Genomic DNA, 20,412 nt, shown 5'->3' with positions numbered 1-20,412 from the left:
TTTCTATGGTCCTTGGGTATGTTGTTAGTGTTTGAGAGTAGAAACAAGAAAAAAATCGGTTGCTATTGTTACGAAAATAATAAACTTTATTAAAAGTTTGTGCTGGAATGTTGTAGCAGCATAAACAATTGTTTGTTGCGTTAGGAAATGACCTTCTTTTAAAAATACCAAAGCAACGGATTAATAAACAATAACAAAAGGTCAAAGGGGTTTTTGCCAACAGTTGTTGTCGTTGTTGTAGTTTGGAAAAAAATGTTGGAAACGAATCGAAAGATTTTTACCATGTTCGAAAGAAATAAAATAGAAAAAATTCTCAGAATTGGGATTTGGGTTTAAATTTTTTTAATAAAATTAATTCTTTTAATAAAATGATTTCTTTTTTAATAAAATGATTTTTTTAAATAAAATGATTTTTTAAATTAATTTTTTTTAAAATAAAATTATTTTTTTTTTAAATCAACTTAATTTTTTTTAATAATATTATTTTTTTAATAAAATTGATTTGTTTTAATGAAATTAATTTGTTTTAATAAAATTGATTTGTTTATAAAATTATTTTTTCTTAATAAAATATTTTTGTAATAAAATTAATTTTCCTAATAATATTATTTATCAATAAAATTATTTTTTATTTAAATAAAATTAATTTTTTATAAAATTTTTATTTCTTAATAAAATATTTTTTTAATAAAATTATTTTTTTTTAATTAATACATTAAATAAAATTAACTTTTTTAAATAAAATGAGTTTTTTAATCAAATTAATTTTTTAATAATATTATTTTTTTTAATAAAATTAATTTGTTTTAGTAAAATTGATTTGTTTATAAAATTATTTTTTCTTAATAAAATATTTTTTAATAAAATTAATTTTCCTAATAAAATTATTTTTTAATAAAATTATTTTTTTTTAATAAAATTAATTAGTTTTATAAAATTATTATTTCTTAATAAAATATTTTTTTTAAAAAAATTCATTTTTTATTAAAATTAGTCTGAAAGTTGTCTGCTCCTTCAAACTATGCCCTGATGTCTAGCAAATTTATTTACAATTACCTCATTTCAATAAGTTATTTTTTTTTGTAATTTCTTAATATCATTTATATGCTAAATGAATATGTAAATTTTACCAACCCTTCCTCTCTGTTCTTTTCTTTCGATTCGCGTATCAGAGAATGAAGTCAAAAGTCGCTGTTGACACACGTGTTTACTCTTTTTGTTGTTTTTGTATTTTTTCTTTTTGTAAATTCTTATTATTTATTATTACAGGTGTTAATTGGCTTAAGACTGTAAAATTAACAAAAAAAAAAAAAAAAAAAAAAAAGGAATGCTGTTACAAAAAAATCAAAATTATTATTATAGGTTTTTTGATCTTTACCAAAATGAGTCAGAGAAAGAGGATGGAAAGAGCAGAAAGAGGAAAAAAAGGTTTTGAGAAAATAACGATTCAAAATTTATTTTTCTTTAAAGAAGTAAACTGTATCGAAGCTATGTAAAATATGTTAACCGATCTCGATAAAATTTGGTAGAGGTATTTTCGAGCAGTATATACTGCCCATAGCTATAGATATATCTGGATCGATTTTCATCAAAATTTTAAGTATTTGGTCCTGGGCTAAATTCCGTCGGATATGCCAAAATGCAGTCCATTTGGGCTGATATTAGCCATTTAGTGCACAAAAAAAAAACTGAAATCGGAAAAAGATATATATGAGAGCCACCGATCTTGACGAAATTTTTAACACTTATTTCTGAGCTGTATCTGATATCTGGTACCAAGTATCATTCTTGTGGGGTGCATATTACGCATGTGAGGAACTTAAAACCCTAAATCGGATGGAAGATATATATAGCAGTTATACAAATATATCTGAACCGATTTGATCAAATTTGAAGTATTTGTTTCTAGGATGAATTCTGTTGGAATTGCCCAAATTCAGGATAACTGGGCTGATATTTGCCATTTGGTGCACAATAAACCTGGAATCGGGTTTATATCGATAAACTTTGACAGAGATATTTCTGGGCTGTATCTGATATCTGGTACCAAATATCAATGTTGTGGATTGAAAATTTCGCATGTGAGGGACTTTAAACCGTAATTCGTATGAAACATATATAGGGGAGCTATATCTTTATCTCCAAACTTGAAGTACTTGTTTCTACGATGAATTCAGTTGGAATTGCCAAACTTCAGACCAATTGGGCTGATATGAGTCATTTAGTGCCCAATAAACCTGAAATTGGATAATGGTATATAAGCTATATCTGAACCGATCTTGATAAAATTTGACATTGGTATCTCTGGACTGTATTTAATATCTGGTACCAAATATCATTCTTGTGGGCTGCATATTGCGAATATGAGCTACTTTAAACCCCAATTCGTATGAAACATATATATGGGTGCTATAGCTATATCTGAACTGATTTTTACTAAATTTGATGTACTTGCGTCCGCTAGACCCAGTTCGGACAGATGTGCCAAGATTCAGGTCATTTGGACAGATATTGGCCACTTGGTGCACAATAAACCCGAAATCGGTTGAAGATACGTATGGGAGCTATATCTTAATTTTGACCGATTATCTCCAATTTTAATAGGGTTCGTCCTTGGGTCAAACAAATGATTTGTGAAAAATTTAATCTGGATCGGTCAATAAATGCGATCTGTATTTTATTTTCAAAAATACATGGACAGACGTCCGGACGGCCGGATTTGTATAAATCGACTCAGAATGTGATTCTATGCAGATTCTCAAAAGTAACTATGGGTCTTTCTCGCTTCCTTTTGCCTGTTACAAAAAAAATGCAAAATACATAATACCCTGACCACCTTGTGGTGTAGGGTATAAATACACTTCCACTAGCCAATGGAATTTTTATACAAAAATGAAATTGAAAAAGTCCCTAGGGTCTCTGGATTTTTTTAAAACCCCTTCCTACCCTTTCAATGTTATTCTATTAACCAAAGTAACTCATTTATCATCCTGTCACCGCAATTATTCTGACGTCAATTTTTTCAAAACTCTTTGTTGTCTTTTGCAATTAAAAAAAATCTTTATATAAAAAATATATATTTGGCTTTTAATATTCTAAACACATTAGTCTGTTGATGGGATTGTCTGATGTTATATTTGTCTGATTTCGATGAGCGCAAATGAATAATTCGACATTTTATTTAAATTATTTATTTTTTTATTTTTTTTTTGTTGCTAACTACATTTAATTAATATTCCAATTTGAAATTATAAAGAAATTAAGTCACAATAACAAAATTTGTTTTGTATGCTAATGAGATTAATTTGTGATTTTTTGTTTTTGAACTTGAAAAGCATTTTGTTCGGATATAATTAAAATGATTTGGGGGAAAAAAATCCCAACCGGTAACTAAAATGGAATTTTTTTAAATTAATTTGTTTTTGTTTTTTTTTTTTATTTTTTCCAGGGAACTTCAAGATGGCTCACTTAAGGAAAACAATCTCATGGATGGCTCAAAAATTATTCTGATACCAAATGTTGAAACTGGTTTACTGGTAAGTTGAATTTAAGGAAATTGGAGGAATTGGTCTATTATAAGGTTCCATAAAATTCCAAATTATGGCTGACCCTCAAACCTTTTCAAAATGGTGTCATATGTGCCATACACTCCGCCTAGGACGCCTATATTTTAAGCCCGAAACGATCCTCAAATGAACGATTCGAATATTTTTTTTCCACAGATCTAAAAAACAATATACTTTTTCATCTCTCTCTCTCTCTCTCGCGTCATTACACCCCTCATATATTTTGTAGCCGTTGTTGAACACGTTCTAATTGTTTTTGCAATGCGGCATTTCTATTGTTTACTTAAACTGAATAAATTGTAACAATTCTATTTATTCTAACACCGCACAATAATGTTTTGTTGTTTTTGTTTTCTTTTATGATAAAGTGCAATAACAAATATTTACAGAGCAATATATTTCAGAACCGGGGAGAGAGCGAGGCCGTGTGATCAGTTGGTGTTAAATAAATGATATTGAAGATATGTGGACTGGAATAAAAATTTTAAAACTAAAAAAAGTCGAAGACTGATGGTTTTGATTTTCAGAATTTTTGAAAACAAATTTAAATTTTTCGAAAATAAATTTAAAATTTTCGAAAATAAATTTAGAATTTTCGAAAATAGACTTAAAATTTTCTAAAATAAATTTAAAATTTTCGAAAATAAATTTAAAATTTTTGAAAATAAATTTAGAATTTTCGAAAACAAATTAAAAAAAAAATAAATAAATAAATAAAAATAAGAAAATTTTGGATAAAGTGAATCCAAAAATTTGAAAACACTTGATTCAGTGCACTCCAATATATCGACCAACAAAAATCTCATGGTGTAGGGTATCAAAAAAATTGAAATCAACCAATCGCATTTGTCGAAACAAAAATATAGAATTTTCGAAAATAAATTTAGGATTTTCGAAAATAAATTTAGGATTTTCGAAAATAAATTTAGAATTTTCGAAAAAAAAAATTAAAAAAAAAGAAAATTGTGGACTTGAGTGAATCCAAAAATTTGAAAACACTTGATTCAGTGCACTCCCATAAATCAACTACCAAAAATTACATGGTGTAGGGTATCAAAAAAATAAAAATCAAATGCCTTTATTTTTGGGGACTGGATTGAAAATTTAAAATTCATCGGAAAAAATTTCGAAGAATGAGAATTTTAGAATTTTTGGAAATAAATTTACAATTTTCAAAAATAAATTTAGAATTTTCGAAGAAAAAAATTAAAACAAATTTGAGAGAATCCAAAAATTTTAAAACACTTTTTAAACTCAGTGCACTCCCATAAATCGACTAACAAAAATCACATGGTGTAGGGTATCAAAAAAATAAAAATCAACCAATTGCATTTGTCGAAACAAAGCCTTTTGTTGTGACTTTTTATTTTTGGGGCTGCGCTAAACACTTGCACACATAAACATATACCCCTTTCCCCCTCCCCCCTCTCTCTCTATCGTCTCGTTGAGAACAACAAACAATTACAAATTCGTGGCTTTCCAAAGTTGTGTGTTTCAATTAAATATGAAATGCAGCAGCTACTAAAATTGACTTTTGTTCGTGATTTTTTCTTCAAAAAAAAATATTTTTAAATATTGAAAGAATCAATAAACACAATAATAAATTTCAAATATATTGCTGCGCTCCCTGCCAAAAATATAAGTATTTAATTATTGAAATATTATTGTAAAAAATTACAATTTTTTTCATTTATTTTTTTATTTTAAATTGCAAATGAGGCTAAGTCGACTTTATTTTAAAATTAAAGGAGAGTGTGAGTAGTCATAGAGACAAAACAACAGAAATTAAAATTTATCAGAAAAGGGATTTTTTAATTAAACTCAGTTCTTTTAAAAAATTGTGCGCCTTTGTGGGTGAGGTACCAGAAGGACTGGACCTATATCTACCATCTTCACATCAGATCTTGTATTGGAAATAATATAGGTATATGTGAAATTTGAAGAGAATCGGATGCATATTTTGCATTTTATGAGCAGTTAGGTTTTTCACAATGTTGACCCGTTTGTGGGGGAGGTGCCAGAAGGACTGATCCGATACATTCCATCTTTACACCAGATCTTGTGTTGGTGGAAATATTGGGATGTGTGAAATTTGAAGAGAATCGGATGCATATTTCGCATTTTATGAGCATTTTGGTTATTCAAAATTTTGACCCATTTGTGGGGGTGGTACCAGGAGTAGGGGTCCGATACCATCCATCTTCACACCAGCTTAAGTTTTGGCAAAAATATTAGAATGTGTGAAATTTGAAGCGAATCGGATGCTTATTTAACATTTTATGAGAGTTTTAATTATTCAAAAATTTTGACCCATTGCGGGGGAGGTACCAGGAGGACTGATCCGATACCATCCATCTTTACACCCTATCTTGTGTTGGTGGTAATATTGGGATGTGTGAAATGTGAAGAGAATCGGATCCATATTTCACAATTTATGAGCATTTTGGTTTTTCAAAATTTTGAACCCTTTGTGGGGGAGGTACCATAAGGAGTGGTTCGATATATTCCATCTTCATACCAGGTTTTGTGTTGGAAAAAATATAGGGATGTGTGAAATGTGAAGAGAATCGGATGAATATTTCGCATTTTATGAGCATTTTGGTTTTTCAAAAAGTTGACCCGTTTGTGGGGGTGGTACCAGGAGTAGTGGTCCGATACCATCCATCTTCACACCAGCTTAAGTTTTGGTAAAAATATTGGGATGTGTGAAATGTGAACAGAATCGGATGCATATTTCACATTTTATGAGCATTTTGGTTTTTCAAAATGTTGACCCATTTGTGGGGGAGGTACCAGGAGGACTGATCCGATACCATCCATCTTTACACCAGATCTTGTGTTGGTAGAAATATTGGAATGTGCGAAGTTTGAAGAAAATCGGATACTTATTTTGCATTTTATGGGACTTAAAGTTATTCCAAATTTTGACCCTTTGTGGCGGAAGTACCAGAAGGAATGAACCAATTTCTTCGATTTTCACAGCTAATCTTGTTTTGCTAGAAATATTGGAATGTGCGAAGTTTGAAGAAAATTGGATACTTATTTTGCATTTTATAAGAGATATAATTATTGAACAATTTTAACCGGTTGCGGGGGAGGTACTCGAAGGCCTGTGCCGATATCTACCATTTTCACAGCTAACCTTGTTTTGCTAGAAATATTGGGATGTGTGAAATGTGAACAGAATCGGATGCATATTTCACATTTTATGAGCATTTTGGTTTTTCAAAATGTTGACCCATTTGTGGGGGAGGTACCAGGAGGACTGATCCGATACCATCCATCTTTACACCAGATCTTGTGTTGGTAGAAATATTGGAATGTGCGAAGTTTGAAGAAAATCGGATACTTATTTTGCATTTTATGGGACTTAAAGTTATTCCAAATTTTGACCCTTTGTGGCGGAAGTACCAGAAGGAATGAACCAATTTCTTCGATTTTCACAGCTAATCTTGTTTTGCTAGAAATATTGGAATGTGCGAAGTTTGAAGAAAATTGGATACTTATTTTGCATTTTATAAGAGATATAATTATTGAACAATTTTAACCGGTTGCGGGGGAGGTACTCGAAGGCCTGTGCCGATATCTACCATTTTCACAGCTAACCTTGTTTTGCTAGAAATATTGTGATGTGTGAAATTTGAAGACAATCGGATGCTTATTTCGCATTTTATGAGCATTTGGGTTGTTCAAAATTCCGACCCCTTTGTGGGGAAGGTACCATAAGGAGTGGTCCAATAACATCCATCTTTACACCAGATCTTGTGTTGGTAGAAGTATTGCGATGGGTGATAATTGAAAGGAGTTGAATGCTTATTTAACATTTTATGAGAGTTTTATTTATTCAAAAATGTTGACCCCATTGTGGGGGAGGTACCAGAAGGAGTGCCCCGATATGTTCCATCTTCACAGCAGATCTTGTGTTGATAAAAATATTGCTATTTGCCGAATTTGAAAGTAATCGGGTGCGTATTTCGCTTTTTATAAGCTCTATGCTTTTTAAACATTTTCGATCCGTTGTGGGAGAGGTACCCGAAGAAGTGACCCGTTCCATCCATACTTCATACCAGATCTTATGTTGGTAGAAATATTGAGATGTGCCTGATTTGAAGGCAATTGAACTCTTATTTCACAATTTATAAGAGTTACAATCATTCAAAATTTTAACCCTTTGTGGGGGAGGTACTTGGTGAAGTGGGTCGATATTGTTCATTTTCGCACCTGACCTAGCACTGATGCAAATATTGGGATTTGCAAAGTTTGCAACACATTGGATGATCTTTTTCGTTTTCTGTTAGGTAATTTTTTTCCATGAAAATTTTGACCTCTTTTTTTTGTTAGGTACCAGAAGAAGTGGACCGATATTGACAATCTCCGAACTCGATCTAAGTTTGAGAATAATGTTACGATGTACCAACTCCGATAATTCATTCAATTGTTACTCTGCGTTCCAGTCAGCTAGCCATCCTGGATCAACTACAAATGTCCTGATATGGATTTGGTTGAGACAGGTTTTTGGCTGCATCAAATGATATTTAACCGCTATAGCTAAAAAACCAAAAATGTAGCTTTAATGTACATTTTTCAAAATCCTTTCTGAATTTGAAAATTCCTTCGAAAATCTTTTTCGAGTTTCTGGTATTTTTTCAAAGAAAATTGCAATTCTAAATCTGATGGACCTAAAAAAATCCATGAATTATTCCTTTCAAATAAAATTCGCTTTCAGTGTCTTTTCAAAACCGCACTCATTAATATGATGCTGTGCCAACAGTGAAATGAAGTCGTCTTTTAAAATCGTGACACTAAGAAGTATTGACATTTTGACAGTTGATAACAGAGTATCTTTTAATGGAAATGAAATCGAGGGTAAACACCCCGGGGCAAAGGCAACAATTAAGAGATGATAATTCTTTTGGCGTTTCCAAAAACAGACAACAGTAACAACAGCAAAAATAAAATATCAACAACATACCGACAGCAGGCACACTTTTGAAAACGCAGCAAGCACATTGTGGAAAAGTAAAAATAATTTTCAAAAAAAAAAAAACAAAGCAAAAACACAGAAGACGACAAAGAATAATATTAACAGTAACCTGAACGGACAGCTAAAATACCATAAATGGACAGTAAACAGCAATATTATGTCAGAGAATTGCCTTAAAGAATTTTTTAACAAAATAACAACAACAACAACGATATTGTAAACAATGGTCTGTTGCTGTGGTCGGATATTCGGACCGGAATAATAGCAGCAACAGAATCGCCACCGGCAGCCACATTACAAGAAAACCAGAAAGAAGAGAGATACAATCAAAGAAGTAAACAATTCAACCAAGCAACCAACTGGTCAGCCAACCAACCAACCATCCGGCCAAAAGAAATGCTGCAGCGCAGCACTTGATGGGTGGTCAGGGTTGCCAATTTACAATTTCGATTTAACTTTGGGGGACTTTGTATAGGGGTATTGTTTTGAGACCTTTTTGTGTAATGTTTATACCCCCAGTCATACAGGGTGAGATAAAAAAACTGCAACAAAGTCAAACGCCATAATTTTTTTTTTTTGAAATTTTTTTTTGAATGAAAGCAAAAAATGTCGGAAATAGCATCAAATTTTAGAATAAGTTTAGATTTGTTCGAACTAGTCACCTTTGGTACGAATTATGGCCTTCAAACGGCCGTCACACGCTGCCCGAATGTTGTTCTGCGGTATTTTTGCCCATTTCCGGCAAGCGCTTGCTTGAGGTGATCGACACAAATTTTAGAATAAGATTAGATTTGTTCGAATTGGTCACCTTCAGGCACAAATTATGGCCTTCAAACGGCCAATGAAACCGTTACAAGCTGCCCAAATGTTGCTCTGCGGGTTTTTTAACCCATTCCCGGCGAAGCGCTTGCCTGGGGTAATCGACACATTGGTATTTTTTAGTGCCAACCTTGCTTTACAAAATACTCCAGAGACACATATGGTCCAATGGATTGGTATCCGGAGATTTTGGTGGCCATTGGGCGCTGGAAATGAAGCGAGGAACCTCATTTTGTAACCATTCTTGGGTGGCGCGTGCTGAGTCTTGTTGGAATGTCCAAGTCTGCGGCCAAAATGTTTGTGTGCCCAAGGCTTCAATACACCCTCCAGAATATTTTCGCCATAATATTCGGCATTTATTCTGATGCAACGGTCAATTAATACGAGCGGAGAGTGACCATCGGTTGTTATGGTGGCCCACACACCATTACGATGGCCGGCGCTTGAGTTCTGGTGGCCAACCGAGGGTGCATATTTCCAGCTAACCTCTCTAGCAAGTAAACACGATCGTTTTGTTTTTTTTTACAAACTGCTGGACAACGAATGTTTTCTCATCGGAGCGGAGAAAACCAAATTCGGTAGTTCTCTACTTTCGGCCAAGCGAAGCAACTCTTTAGCTCTTTTAAGTCTATTTTCTTTCTGATGCGGTGTAAGTTCTTGCCGTTTTTGGAACTTCAATGGCTTTACCCCGAGCTCATTTTCCAATATTTGCCGAATGGTGGAATATTGCGAAATGTTCAGCTCAAGAGCCATTTTTGAACCAATGCGACGCGGGTCAAGTCGCTTTCGTTACTTTTCGAACCATTTCTGCTGATGTTGCTGTTTTCTTCCATTCCACTTCCTTGACGTCGGGCTACGCTACCAGTAATCACGGTAACGAGCGATTTATTCACATTTAAATGCTGGAGTGCTCTAACGATATCCACTTTTGGTTTTCCAGCCAGTATATAAAGAAATCACACTATCACGCTTGAATTCCATCACGAATAACTTTTTTTCTGGGAAAATTCTCACCAAAATGCTTTTGTACGCTTGTAAACAATATAATGAGCTGTCACTGGAATAATTTTAACAGCTTTCGAGCGAGTGGCTTAGAAATGACAGCAGTCTGAAGTTGTTGGCCGATTTTTTCATCTCACTCTGTATGGTTACATAGTGTATAAATCATTCACAGACTACCTTCCACACCACCCCACACCCCCCGAAATCCAACCTTTTAAAATAAAAACACCATGACTAATCATGTTTCTGGTTTTGAATATTTTTTATAATATTTTATCATTCCCTCTTTTCTAAAATTAATTAAAACAAAAAACATTAAATTGTTTACCAATGGGAAAAAAGTGAAAATATCACAAAAAAATTAAAAATAAACCAATTTAGCATATAGAAGAAAATAAAAATAAACCTGCAAAGAAAAACAGCACCACAACAACAGCAATATTCTCAAAATCGACTCATTCTATAAACTGACCACAAAAAAAAAAAAAAAAAAAAAAACGAGCAAAAACAAACACAACAACGACAAACAAGGCGAAAGAAAGAAAGAAATTCCCAAACTATTTTTAAATAAATTCTGAAAAAATTACGATTTATCTAAAGCCCCAAATGAACATCATGCAGATGTTGGATGTCGTTCGTCTATCGGTGTGAACAGAAAATACACACACACACACACATACACTAATGTGCTGCCCTAAACAAGAGATTTTGTTTGTTTTGTTTATAGTTTAGAAATTATCAGCCTGTTCCACGATCTCGAAAGAAAATTTGTGCGAACGAAGGCTACTCACTCACTTTCGCATAAGAATGCGTTCCACTAACTTTCGTTCTTTCTTTCGCATAGCCTTACGTGATTCAGTGTTGCAAAATATTTTTTGGCAAAATTAATCGCGAAATAAGGCAAAAAAAAGCGCCAAATGTCTAATTTAAACGCGAAAAAGCAGCAGTGGCTCTGTCTCAACTGACAGTTCAGTTGTAAACAAACTAATTGTAAATAAACAAACAAAATAAAATTTCTAGTGATTGAGTTCAGATTATTTGTGTTCTTAAAAAAGAAAAAAATGAATATTTCTGTGGCCCTGTTTTTTATGGATGATGAGGAGGAGGTACAAAATGTGCCACGGAGGCATTTAAGAGATGCTTCGAATTTATTTGAAGTACCTAACAACCAGTAAGTATGATTGTATTTTTACATTTTTGAAATAATAAAAAATGATTTTTTCTAGGTTTGTGGCCAATTTTCGTGTGTCGAAGGAAGTTTTTCGGGCTCTTTTGGATATGATGGAAGAGAAGTGGGTGGCCGGTTGCAGAACTACCCAAATCCGCCCCGATTTAAAACTTGGCACATTCTTGCGGTTTTTGGCAACAGGAAGCTACCAACAGAATCTAGGGAACGAAGCCTTGACTTCAACAGCGAAGTCGACAGTGAGCAGAACCATTGCGGAATGTCTGCAGATTTTTGAGGACCACATTTGCGGCCAATGGATAAAAAAGCCGACACTTACAGAGGAACGCAACACAATGGAGGCTTTCTATGAAAGAACAATGTTCCCTGGAATTGTTGGATGCGTTGATGGCACGCATATCCGCATCAAGTCACCAGGGGACGAATTGAAAGCCCTTTACTATAATAGAAAGGGTTATTATAGTATAAATGCAATGGTGGTAAGTAAATACATTTATCGTAAAGCGATTTTAAAATTATTGTGTTTTTTCGAATTAGATATGTGACCATAAAATGCGTATAACATTTGTCGACGCTAGACATCCCGGAAGCAACCATGATGCATTTGTATGGGAAAGGAGTGATCCAGACAAGTGTATGCAAAGGGAGTTTGACAATGGAAAACGAAACTTTTGGATTCTCGGTGAGTAATTTGTATACATCTTATATCATAATACATCAATTACATTTGTGTTTTCTTTTTTATAGGGGATGGAGGATACAAATTGAAGCCCTTTCTTATGACGCCTTACCGCAGCCCTAGAGATGTCGCCGAGAAAAAATTCAATAAGAGACATGCTAGTGCGCGTAACGTCATTGAAAGGTGCTTTGGGGTCCTAAAAAACAGATTCCGATGTATCATCGGATCTCGGGGCCTTCATTATGACGCTGCAAAGGTAGTGCAAATTATAAATGCATGTTGTGCGCTGCACAACATGTGCATACACTACCGATCTGAAGAGCCGCCAGGTGATGTTATTGATGATGATCTGGAAGACGAAGTGGATGACAATAATGATCTTGAAAGCAGAGCTGACGCAATAAGGAGAAAAATTGCAATAAATTTGTAAAATTAAAAGAATTTTTTATTAAAATAAAATAATATAAATTAAAAATTAAAAAATTAGTTTAAATTATTATAAAAGGACTATAGTGAATTGTTTTGTGAATTGTTTTGCAAAAAAGTTGATAGAATTGCTTCTATAGACTTAAGCATTTTTGTTTGGGCCTCGGCACAATCTGCCATTCTCTCTGCAGCGTCAGCCATCCTTTTGCTTGCATCTGCTTGCTCCTTGGCTATTGCATTTGCCTGCTCGACCAGCCGCAATTGCCGACGGATAAGAGGTATTTGCTCTCCGACGTTGGAACGTTTTTTTGCTGATGATGTGGATGGAAAATTATGTTGTGATGTGCATTTGAATGGGGGTGATTTCTGCACGGTTTGATGTTCCATGTGTTGACGAGGGGACGTTGTTTGTTTACGTTGGTGTTGCTGTTGGGTCTGTGTTTGTTGTGTGTGTGCTGACTGTGTCTGAGTTTGTTGTGTGTGTGCTGACTGTGCCTGTTGTTTTGCAGTTTGTGTGTAGAAATGGGGTGAGATTTTTGTCTTTTGGCTGGTGGTTAGTATTGTTGAGTTGTGATGGTACAGGTTTTTACGTTTATTTGTTGTTGTTGGGTATGTGATTCTGGGGAACTGAACTGTCTGGTAGGTGTTACCACTGCTACGGTCTTGGATGGTCTTGATGGTGTGGTATCCAATGCCTCGAAGCAGTAATCTATTTCGTCCGCGTAGCCAAAAGTTTTACCACTTGGTGCTGCGGACTTCGACAAGAAGAGTGTCCGGTCAATTGCTATTTCCAGTTCCGTTAGGCACTCAAACCGGTATAAACCACCACCGGTACCTTGCAGCCCTTTTTTATTTTCCGCAATTTTCTTTTTGGTGCGGGACTTTGATCGGCCCACGTCTGTAAATAGTAATGCCGGTCAGACAAATAGATCGTAAGACGAGTTTTCTGACTTACCTTTTTCCACTCTGCAATTGTGCGGGAAGGAGGACCCATGGTATTTAATTTAAAAACTAACTTCTTCCAGTGGTCCTCCAGGGATTGCCTGCTGCTTCCAAAAATTGGCACTCCTCTGGCAAACTCGGGATTCTCCTCCATATACTCAACTAGTGCCCGCAGCTGTGTAGTTGATGATTTTTTCGTGCTGGAATTGAGAAAATAAAAAAATATATTTATTGTTCCCATAATAAATCGGATTTATTATTTTTACTTACATTTTTGTTTCCATTTTCAATTAAGCAATGTTTATGTTTTAAAACAGATTTTCCTTAATTGTTATCGTACGACAGCAAACACACAAGTGACTGATTTTGACATTTGTGTTCGCATGCGTACGAAAGAAAAAAGATAGTGGAACGCAAAATTACACTGAAACGCTTACGTTTTCGTTCGCATTGATTTTCGTGCAAATTTTCGTTCTGATGGATTTTAGTGGAACGGAAATCAGCTGTTTGTCGTGTAAAAGTTGTGCGAACGTGTTCTTTCGATATCGTGGAACAGGCTGTATATTTTTAGATACACACACATACAATTTTGAAAACAAGAAAGATACACAATTTTGGTCACAGCAATTCCTTGCAGTGCAGATTTTTTTGGGAGATTTTTTTTACAATTTCTTATAACAGGGTATTTTTTGCATAGAAGATATTCCTTGGTCCACACAACAGTGGCCAAAATTTAAATATTGGGTTTTGAATTTTGAAAACTACACATATTTGTTTTAACTTTTTCTAAAAAAAATATTCCAGAAATTGTTTTCAAGAAACAAGGAAAAAAGTATCCGTTGGCTTCGCCAAACAGACAGGGTATACGTCTGTATACGAGCAGCCAATGTTCGTTTATTTAAAAATATTTTGACTTTGGCGTTATGATTATTTAAATTCTGGACTCTTATTGGGACAGGAATCGAGAGAGTGGGCCAATATTGTAATATTCCCTCACTATATGAGATATGTGATATTTTTGAAAAGAATCGCTGACTCGTTTCGCAAATTATAAGACAAACAAATATACAAGAAGGCGTGCGCCGATGTCTGCCACCTTCACACCACATCTTGTGTTATTAGAAATATTGAAATATTTTTAAAGCATTTTCCTTTTTCAAAATTCTGATATCTTTCTGAAGAAGGTAGCCAAAGGGATGGACTTATAAATGTCATCTCTATATCTTGTGTTGGTAGAAATATTGGAATGTACAAAATTTAAAGAAAGGTTATAATTATTCAAAATTTTGACCCATTTGTGGGGGGAGGTACCAGAAGGAGAGGACCTATATCTACCATTTTCACGCTAGATCTTTTGTTAGTAAAAATTGAGGAATATGTGGAGGTTTGAAAATCTGAATCTAAAAAAAAACGCATTTTATGAGATTTATAATTAATCAATAATTTTGACCTATTTTGGGGGTGGTATTTGAGGGAGTGGGCCGATTTCTATCATCTTCACACCAAATCTGGTCTTAGTAGAAATTTTGGAATTTTGACTCTTTCTGGGGGAGGTTCACGAAGTAGTGGTCCGGTATATTCCATCTTCACACCAGATCTTGCGTTGATAGGAATATTTGGATGTGTGAAATTTGAATGGAGTCGGAGGCCTATTAAGGATTCTTTGAAAGTTATAATTTTTCAAAAATTTAGATCAGTTGTGGGGGAGGTACCAGAAGGAGTGGGCCGATGTATCCCACCTCCATGCTAGATCTTGTGTGGCTAGAAATATATAAATGTGAAAAGTTTGACAAGAATCAAATGGTTATTTCGCGTTTTATGAGCATTTTGGTTATTCAAAAAGTTGATCCCTTTGTGGGGAAGGTACCAGAAGGAGTGGTCCGATATCTACCATCTTCACAACAGATACTGTATTAAGAGAAATATTGGAATGTGCAAAGTTTAAAAAACAATTAGACGATTAATTTGTATTTTATAAGCGTTTCAGTTATTCAAAATGTTTACCCGTTTGTGGTGGAGTATCAGAAGGAGCGGTCTGTTCTATCCGTTGTTCATAGCAGTTCTTGTGCTGGTAGAAATATTGTGATGTACGAAATTTGAAGACAATGGGTCCCTAATTTCACATTTTGTAAGGGTTATAATTATTCAAAAATTTTGACCTATTGTGGGGGAGGTACAAGAAGAAGTGGTCCGTCCATTTTCACATCTGATCTTGTGTTGGTAGAAATGTTGGCATATATGAAATTTTAAGGGTGTCGAATGCCTATTTAGGGTTCTATGAGAGTTATAATTTTTCAAAAATTTTGACCAGTTGTGGGGGGGGGGCACCAAAAGGAGTGGTCCGATATAATTCATCTTCACACCAGATCTTGTATTAGTAAAAAATATTAGGATGTGTGAAATTTGAAGAGAAATGGACGCCTCTTTTAGCATTTTATAAGCATTTTTTTCTTCAAAAATTTAACACCTTCTTGGGGAAGTCGCCAGAAGGTGTGGTCTGTTCTATGTGTTCTTCATGCCACATCTTCTCTTAGTAGAAATATTGAAATGTGCAAAATGTGAACATAATCAGACTCTTATTTCTCAGCGCTATAATGTATTCAAAATGTTGACCCTTTGTGGAAGAGGTACTTGATGGAGTGGTCCGATATTGCCTACTTTCGCACAAGTCTTACACTTATAAAAATCTGAGGATTTGCAAACTTTGCCGAAAATTGGATAATCCTTTTTTGTTCTATAAGGTAAATTATTTTCTGTACATATGTTGACGTTTTGTGAGGGAGGTGCCAGGAGGAGTGCCCGATATTGCCCATCTCTAGAATCCAACTAAGTTTAATAATAATATTACGATGAACCAATGTTGGATCAAATTGGACAACGTGCGCATCAGCCAAGCGAACTGACCAACGGACCGACACGCCTATATCGACTCCAAATGTCTTGAAATGGAGTTGGCCAAAGGTACCCAGGGTTTAAAATCTTTATTTCGATAAGGCACTTTTTTGTCGTATCAAATGATATATAGCCTCTGTAGCCATATTGTTATAAAAATTCAGTCCCGTGGACTAAGAAAATTTCTTCATAGAAGATTTTGCTTTGCCCTGACAGTCCCCTAATACAAATTTTTCCCTATAGAATAAAATATTAAAAAAAAATTAATTTAAAATGTTCATGTTTTCCATTTTTGCAAATATTTACATTTTTTAATGTATATATTTACAAAATATATTTTTTATAGAAGACCTGAAGGTCTTTTTTAGAGGATATTAAATATTTTCGTTTATAGAAGACCAGAAGGTGTTCTTTAATGGAAGACCACAAGGTCTTTCTTCTTATACAAAAAAAATTCACAGTCCACAGTATTTCCTATGGAATAAAATATTAAAAAATTAATTGAAAATATTCAAAACCATTGTCCAAATGTTTTCCATTTTTGCAAATATTTACATTTTTTTGTTTTTTTTTTGTACTCTATGCAATTTGTTAATTGTTTTTTATATATTTAATTTTTTTCGGATTTTTTTGGTTTTTGATTTTACTTCTGACAAATTCTGTCAAAAACAAAGAAGCTCCACATCAACCATTCGTTGAAATAGCAAAAAAATTGGACACGATATTTTTGTCCCACAACCATATAATTGTTTGAAATAATATGCGTGAGAGTTTGAACAAAAGACTTTAATTGCCAAATGAGTTATTCGTTATGTTCTCAATTCTATATATACAGACAATTTCGAAATGTCATTAAAATCCGATTTTTGTTTATATTTTTAAACAAATAAATATATATAAATGTAAATAATTAACATTGTAGAAAAATGTCAAGGCTAATGATTTATTTTCTATACTTAAAAAAATGTATTAAAAACAATCATTTTTTTAAGAATATATATATTTTTTAAAGCGAAATAAAAAATATCTTTTGACTCAATATATGGCTATATATTTTTTCGCATAGAGAATGTCAGTATGTATTTTGTTAGCCCAGAGAGTGGACAGTTATCTCTTAGAGAGTGAGAACATTCTTTGTTCTCTGTTTTATATTGATTTAAAGATCTCAGTGCCTTGGACCAAAAATCTAATTAATAATTGAAAAAAAAAAATAATAATAATAATAATTATTATTATTATAATAATAAATAAATTAAAATAAATAATAAATAAAAATCATTTAATTTTTTATTTATTTTTTTAATTTTATTTTTTTAATTTTATTTTTTTTAATTTTATTTCATTTTATAATAATAAATAAAAAAAATCATTTTTTAATTTTATTTGTTTATATTTTTTATTTATTTTTTTAATTTATTTTAATTTAATTTATTTTAATTTAATTTAATTTAATTTAATTTAATTTTTTTTTTAATTTTAATTCGAAAATTCGTCTTTGTAATTTCCGGTCTAAATATTTACATTTATTTTCGTTACCAAAATTCCCTTAGCACCCGAAATAAATGAAGAAGACGCGAAGTAGTCGCAGCAAAAAATTATCATAAATATTTCAAAATTAATTGTTTCCCCCGAAAAAAACACAAAACAAAAACATTAAGCGTTCACCAGAGATAACTTGTCACTTTACATTTACACGCTCGAGATTCACTTGACGCCGTTCGTTCTTAACGTTTTTTTTTTTTTTTTTGGTTTTTTGTGTTTTTTGTGTTTTTTTTGTTCTGCCCGCGTAGGCGTTTACGAAATTTTATTTATGAACAAAATCTTTAAGAAAATATACTCTGAGCGTGGAATATTTAACAGCTACACTTGTTTGTCTGCATTTGTTATTTATGATATCTTTATGATAAAATAAAAGAGAGTTAAGCAAATACAGTGATGCCTCGCTGAACGGGGACAGCTTAACCCAGACAAAATATTATATTTGATATCTGGTTGGAAAACTAGACAAAGCCAAAAGGTGTACTGTTATAGAATCTAGGAGGTAAAAGAAGACCCTAAAGACCGCAGAGGACCCGAAATTATGTCAGAAAGGTTTCTTTAAGACTAGACCAGATAATCATCGATAAGGAAAGACTTTCTTTCTTCCAAAAGAGAAGATCAAAATATATATATTTTTTTATAGAAGACCTGAAGGTCAAAATATCTTTGTTTATAGAAGACCAGAATATCTTTCTTCATAGAAGAGCAGAAACTCTTCTCTTCAGTAAGAGATCAAGACCACAAGATCTTTTTCTATAAGAGAAGACAAGAATATCATCTCTTTTGTAATACAATACAAGAAAGTCTTCTTTCATCCAAATAAGGTCTTCGGCAAGATAAAACAGGGAAGTCTTCTGTTAGAGAAGACCAGGTCTTCTGTAAGGGACGACAAAATTGTTCTTTTAGAGAAGATAAGATTGCCTTTTTCTCGAAGAAAATCATTTTTTTTCAAAGAAAAGCCAACATCTTTTTTCATGGAAGAGCCGAAGCTCTTCTTTTTAGTAAGGGAAAAATCAGAAAATCTTCTCTTTTATAAGAAAAGACTAGAGGATCATCTCTTCTGAAAGTAAAAGCCAGAAAATCTCTTCTTTATGAAAGTTTTTCTCCTCTGTAAGTTAGGAATAGACAATAATCACTTATCTAAGAGAAAACCAGAATATCTTCTTCTTTTCCATGAGAATATCAGAGGATCTTCTCTTTTATAAGAGAAGACAAGAAGGTCTTCCTTCATATAAGACCAGGAGGATTCTCTTCCATAAAAATCCAAAGGTTATTCCTTTTCCACCAGTTGGGTCTTGTTGTTTATAAGAGGCCAACTGGGTCTTGGTTTTAGGACCTAGGGAGATTTCTTTATAATAGCAGACAAGAAGGGTCTTATTTTATAGAAAACGAGAGGGCCTTCCATTATTGAAGGCCAGAGCGTTTTCTCTGTAGATTACAAGGGGATTTCTTCATAGATTGCGAGAGGGCCTTCCTCTATAGAACACCAGAATGACCAAGAAGGTTCTTATTTTATAGAAAACGAGAGGACCTTCCATTATTGAAGGCCAAAGATTTTTTTGTAGATTATGAGTGAATTTCTTCATAGATTGCGAGAGGACCTTCCTATATAGAAGACCAGAAGATCTTTTTTTCATAGAAGACCAGAGTGGCCTTTTTTATAGAAGTCCAGAGGAATGTTCTTTTCCATAGAGATATGGGGGTTTCTTATTCCATAAAAGACCCAAATGTCTTCTTTCGCAGAATATCAGAGAAGTCATCTTCTTTTTTTAATAGAAAGTTTAATAGGTCTTATTTTCTTAGAAGACCATCGGGGGTTTCCTCTTCAATAGAAGACCAGAGGGGTCATTTGCTTTCATAGAAGCTCTATTTTTTCATAGAGAACCAGCGAGTTCCTCTATTTTTCATAGAAGTCCCGAAGCTCTTCTTTTCCTTAAAAGACCAGAGAGTTTTTCTTTTTGATATAAAGAACCAGAGAATTCTTCTTTTTTCATTTAGGTCCCGAAGTTCTTCTTTTTCATAGAAGACTCGGATATCTTCTTCTTCACAGAAGATTCATTGAATACCAGTAAATTTTATTTTTTAAGGACCAAATAAGTCTTTACAGAAAATTAGGGGTTTTTTTTCACAAACAACTTGAATTTCTCCTGTCATAGAAGACCCTAAGTTATTCTGTCACAAAAGACGTAAACTGTCTTTTTTCGCCGAAGACCTTAGGGGTCGTTTTTTTAATAGAAGACCAGAGGGTCTTCTTCTCTCCTAGAAGACATAAAAGTTTTGAGGGTGTTTTTTTTAGAGAACTCCTTAGGTGTCTTCTTCCATAGAAGACCTGAAATAGCAATCTATATTTTCAGTAATTTCAAAAAAAATCTGAAAA

General features: G+C 33.2%; 2 protein-coding genes across 3 annotated transcripts in view; both read left to right on the top strand.

Moving 5' to 3' along the window:
• Positions 1–20,412, top strand: part of LOC101901475 (midnolin homolog) — a 107,258-nt gene that overhangs the window by 51,034 nt on the left and 35,812 nt on the right. For both annotated transcript variants that reach the window (XM_005184886.4, XM_059119175.1), the window contains one exon: positions 3,449–3,536. In XM_005184886.4, coding sequence (XP_005184943.2) covers positions 3,449–3,536 — 88 coding nt within the window. The remainder of the gene's footprint in view (positions 1–3,448; positions 3,537–20,412) is intronic.
• Positions 11,387–12,666, top strand: LOC131801102 (putative nuclease HARBI1). Its single transcript, XM_059119177.1, has 4 exons — positions 11,387–11,542; positions 11,598–12,036; positions 12,095–12,239; positions 12,305–12,666. The coding sequence occupies exons 1-4, from the start codon at positions 11,433–11,435 to the stop codon at positions 12,664–12,666; spliced, it is 1,056 nt and encodes a 351-aa protein (XP_058975160.1). The 5' UTR covers positions 11,387–11,432.

Source organism: Musca domestica, unplaced genomic scaffold, assembly GCF_030504385.1.
Source record: "Musca domestica strain aabys unplaced genomic scaffold, Musca_domestica.polishedcontigs.V.1.1 14, whole genome shotgun sequence".
In the NCBI taxonomy this organism is placed as follows: Eukaryota; Metazoa; Arthropoda; class Insecta; order Diptera; family Muscidae; genus Musca; species Musca domestica.
Note: the sequence above shows the minus strand (reverse complement) of the source record. Positions and strands in the feature narration are given on the sequence as shown.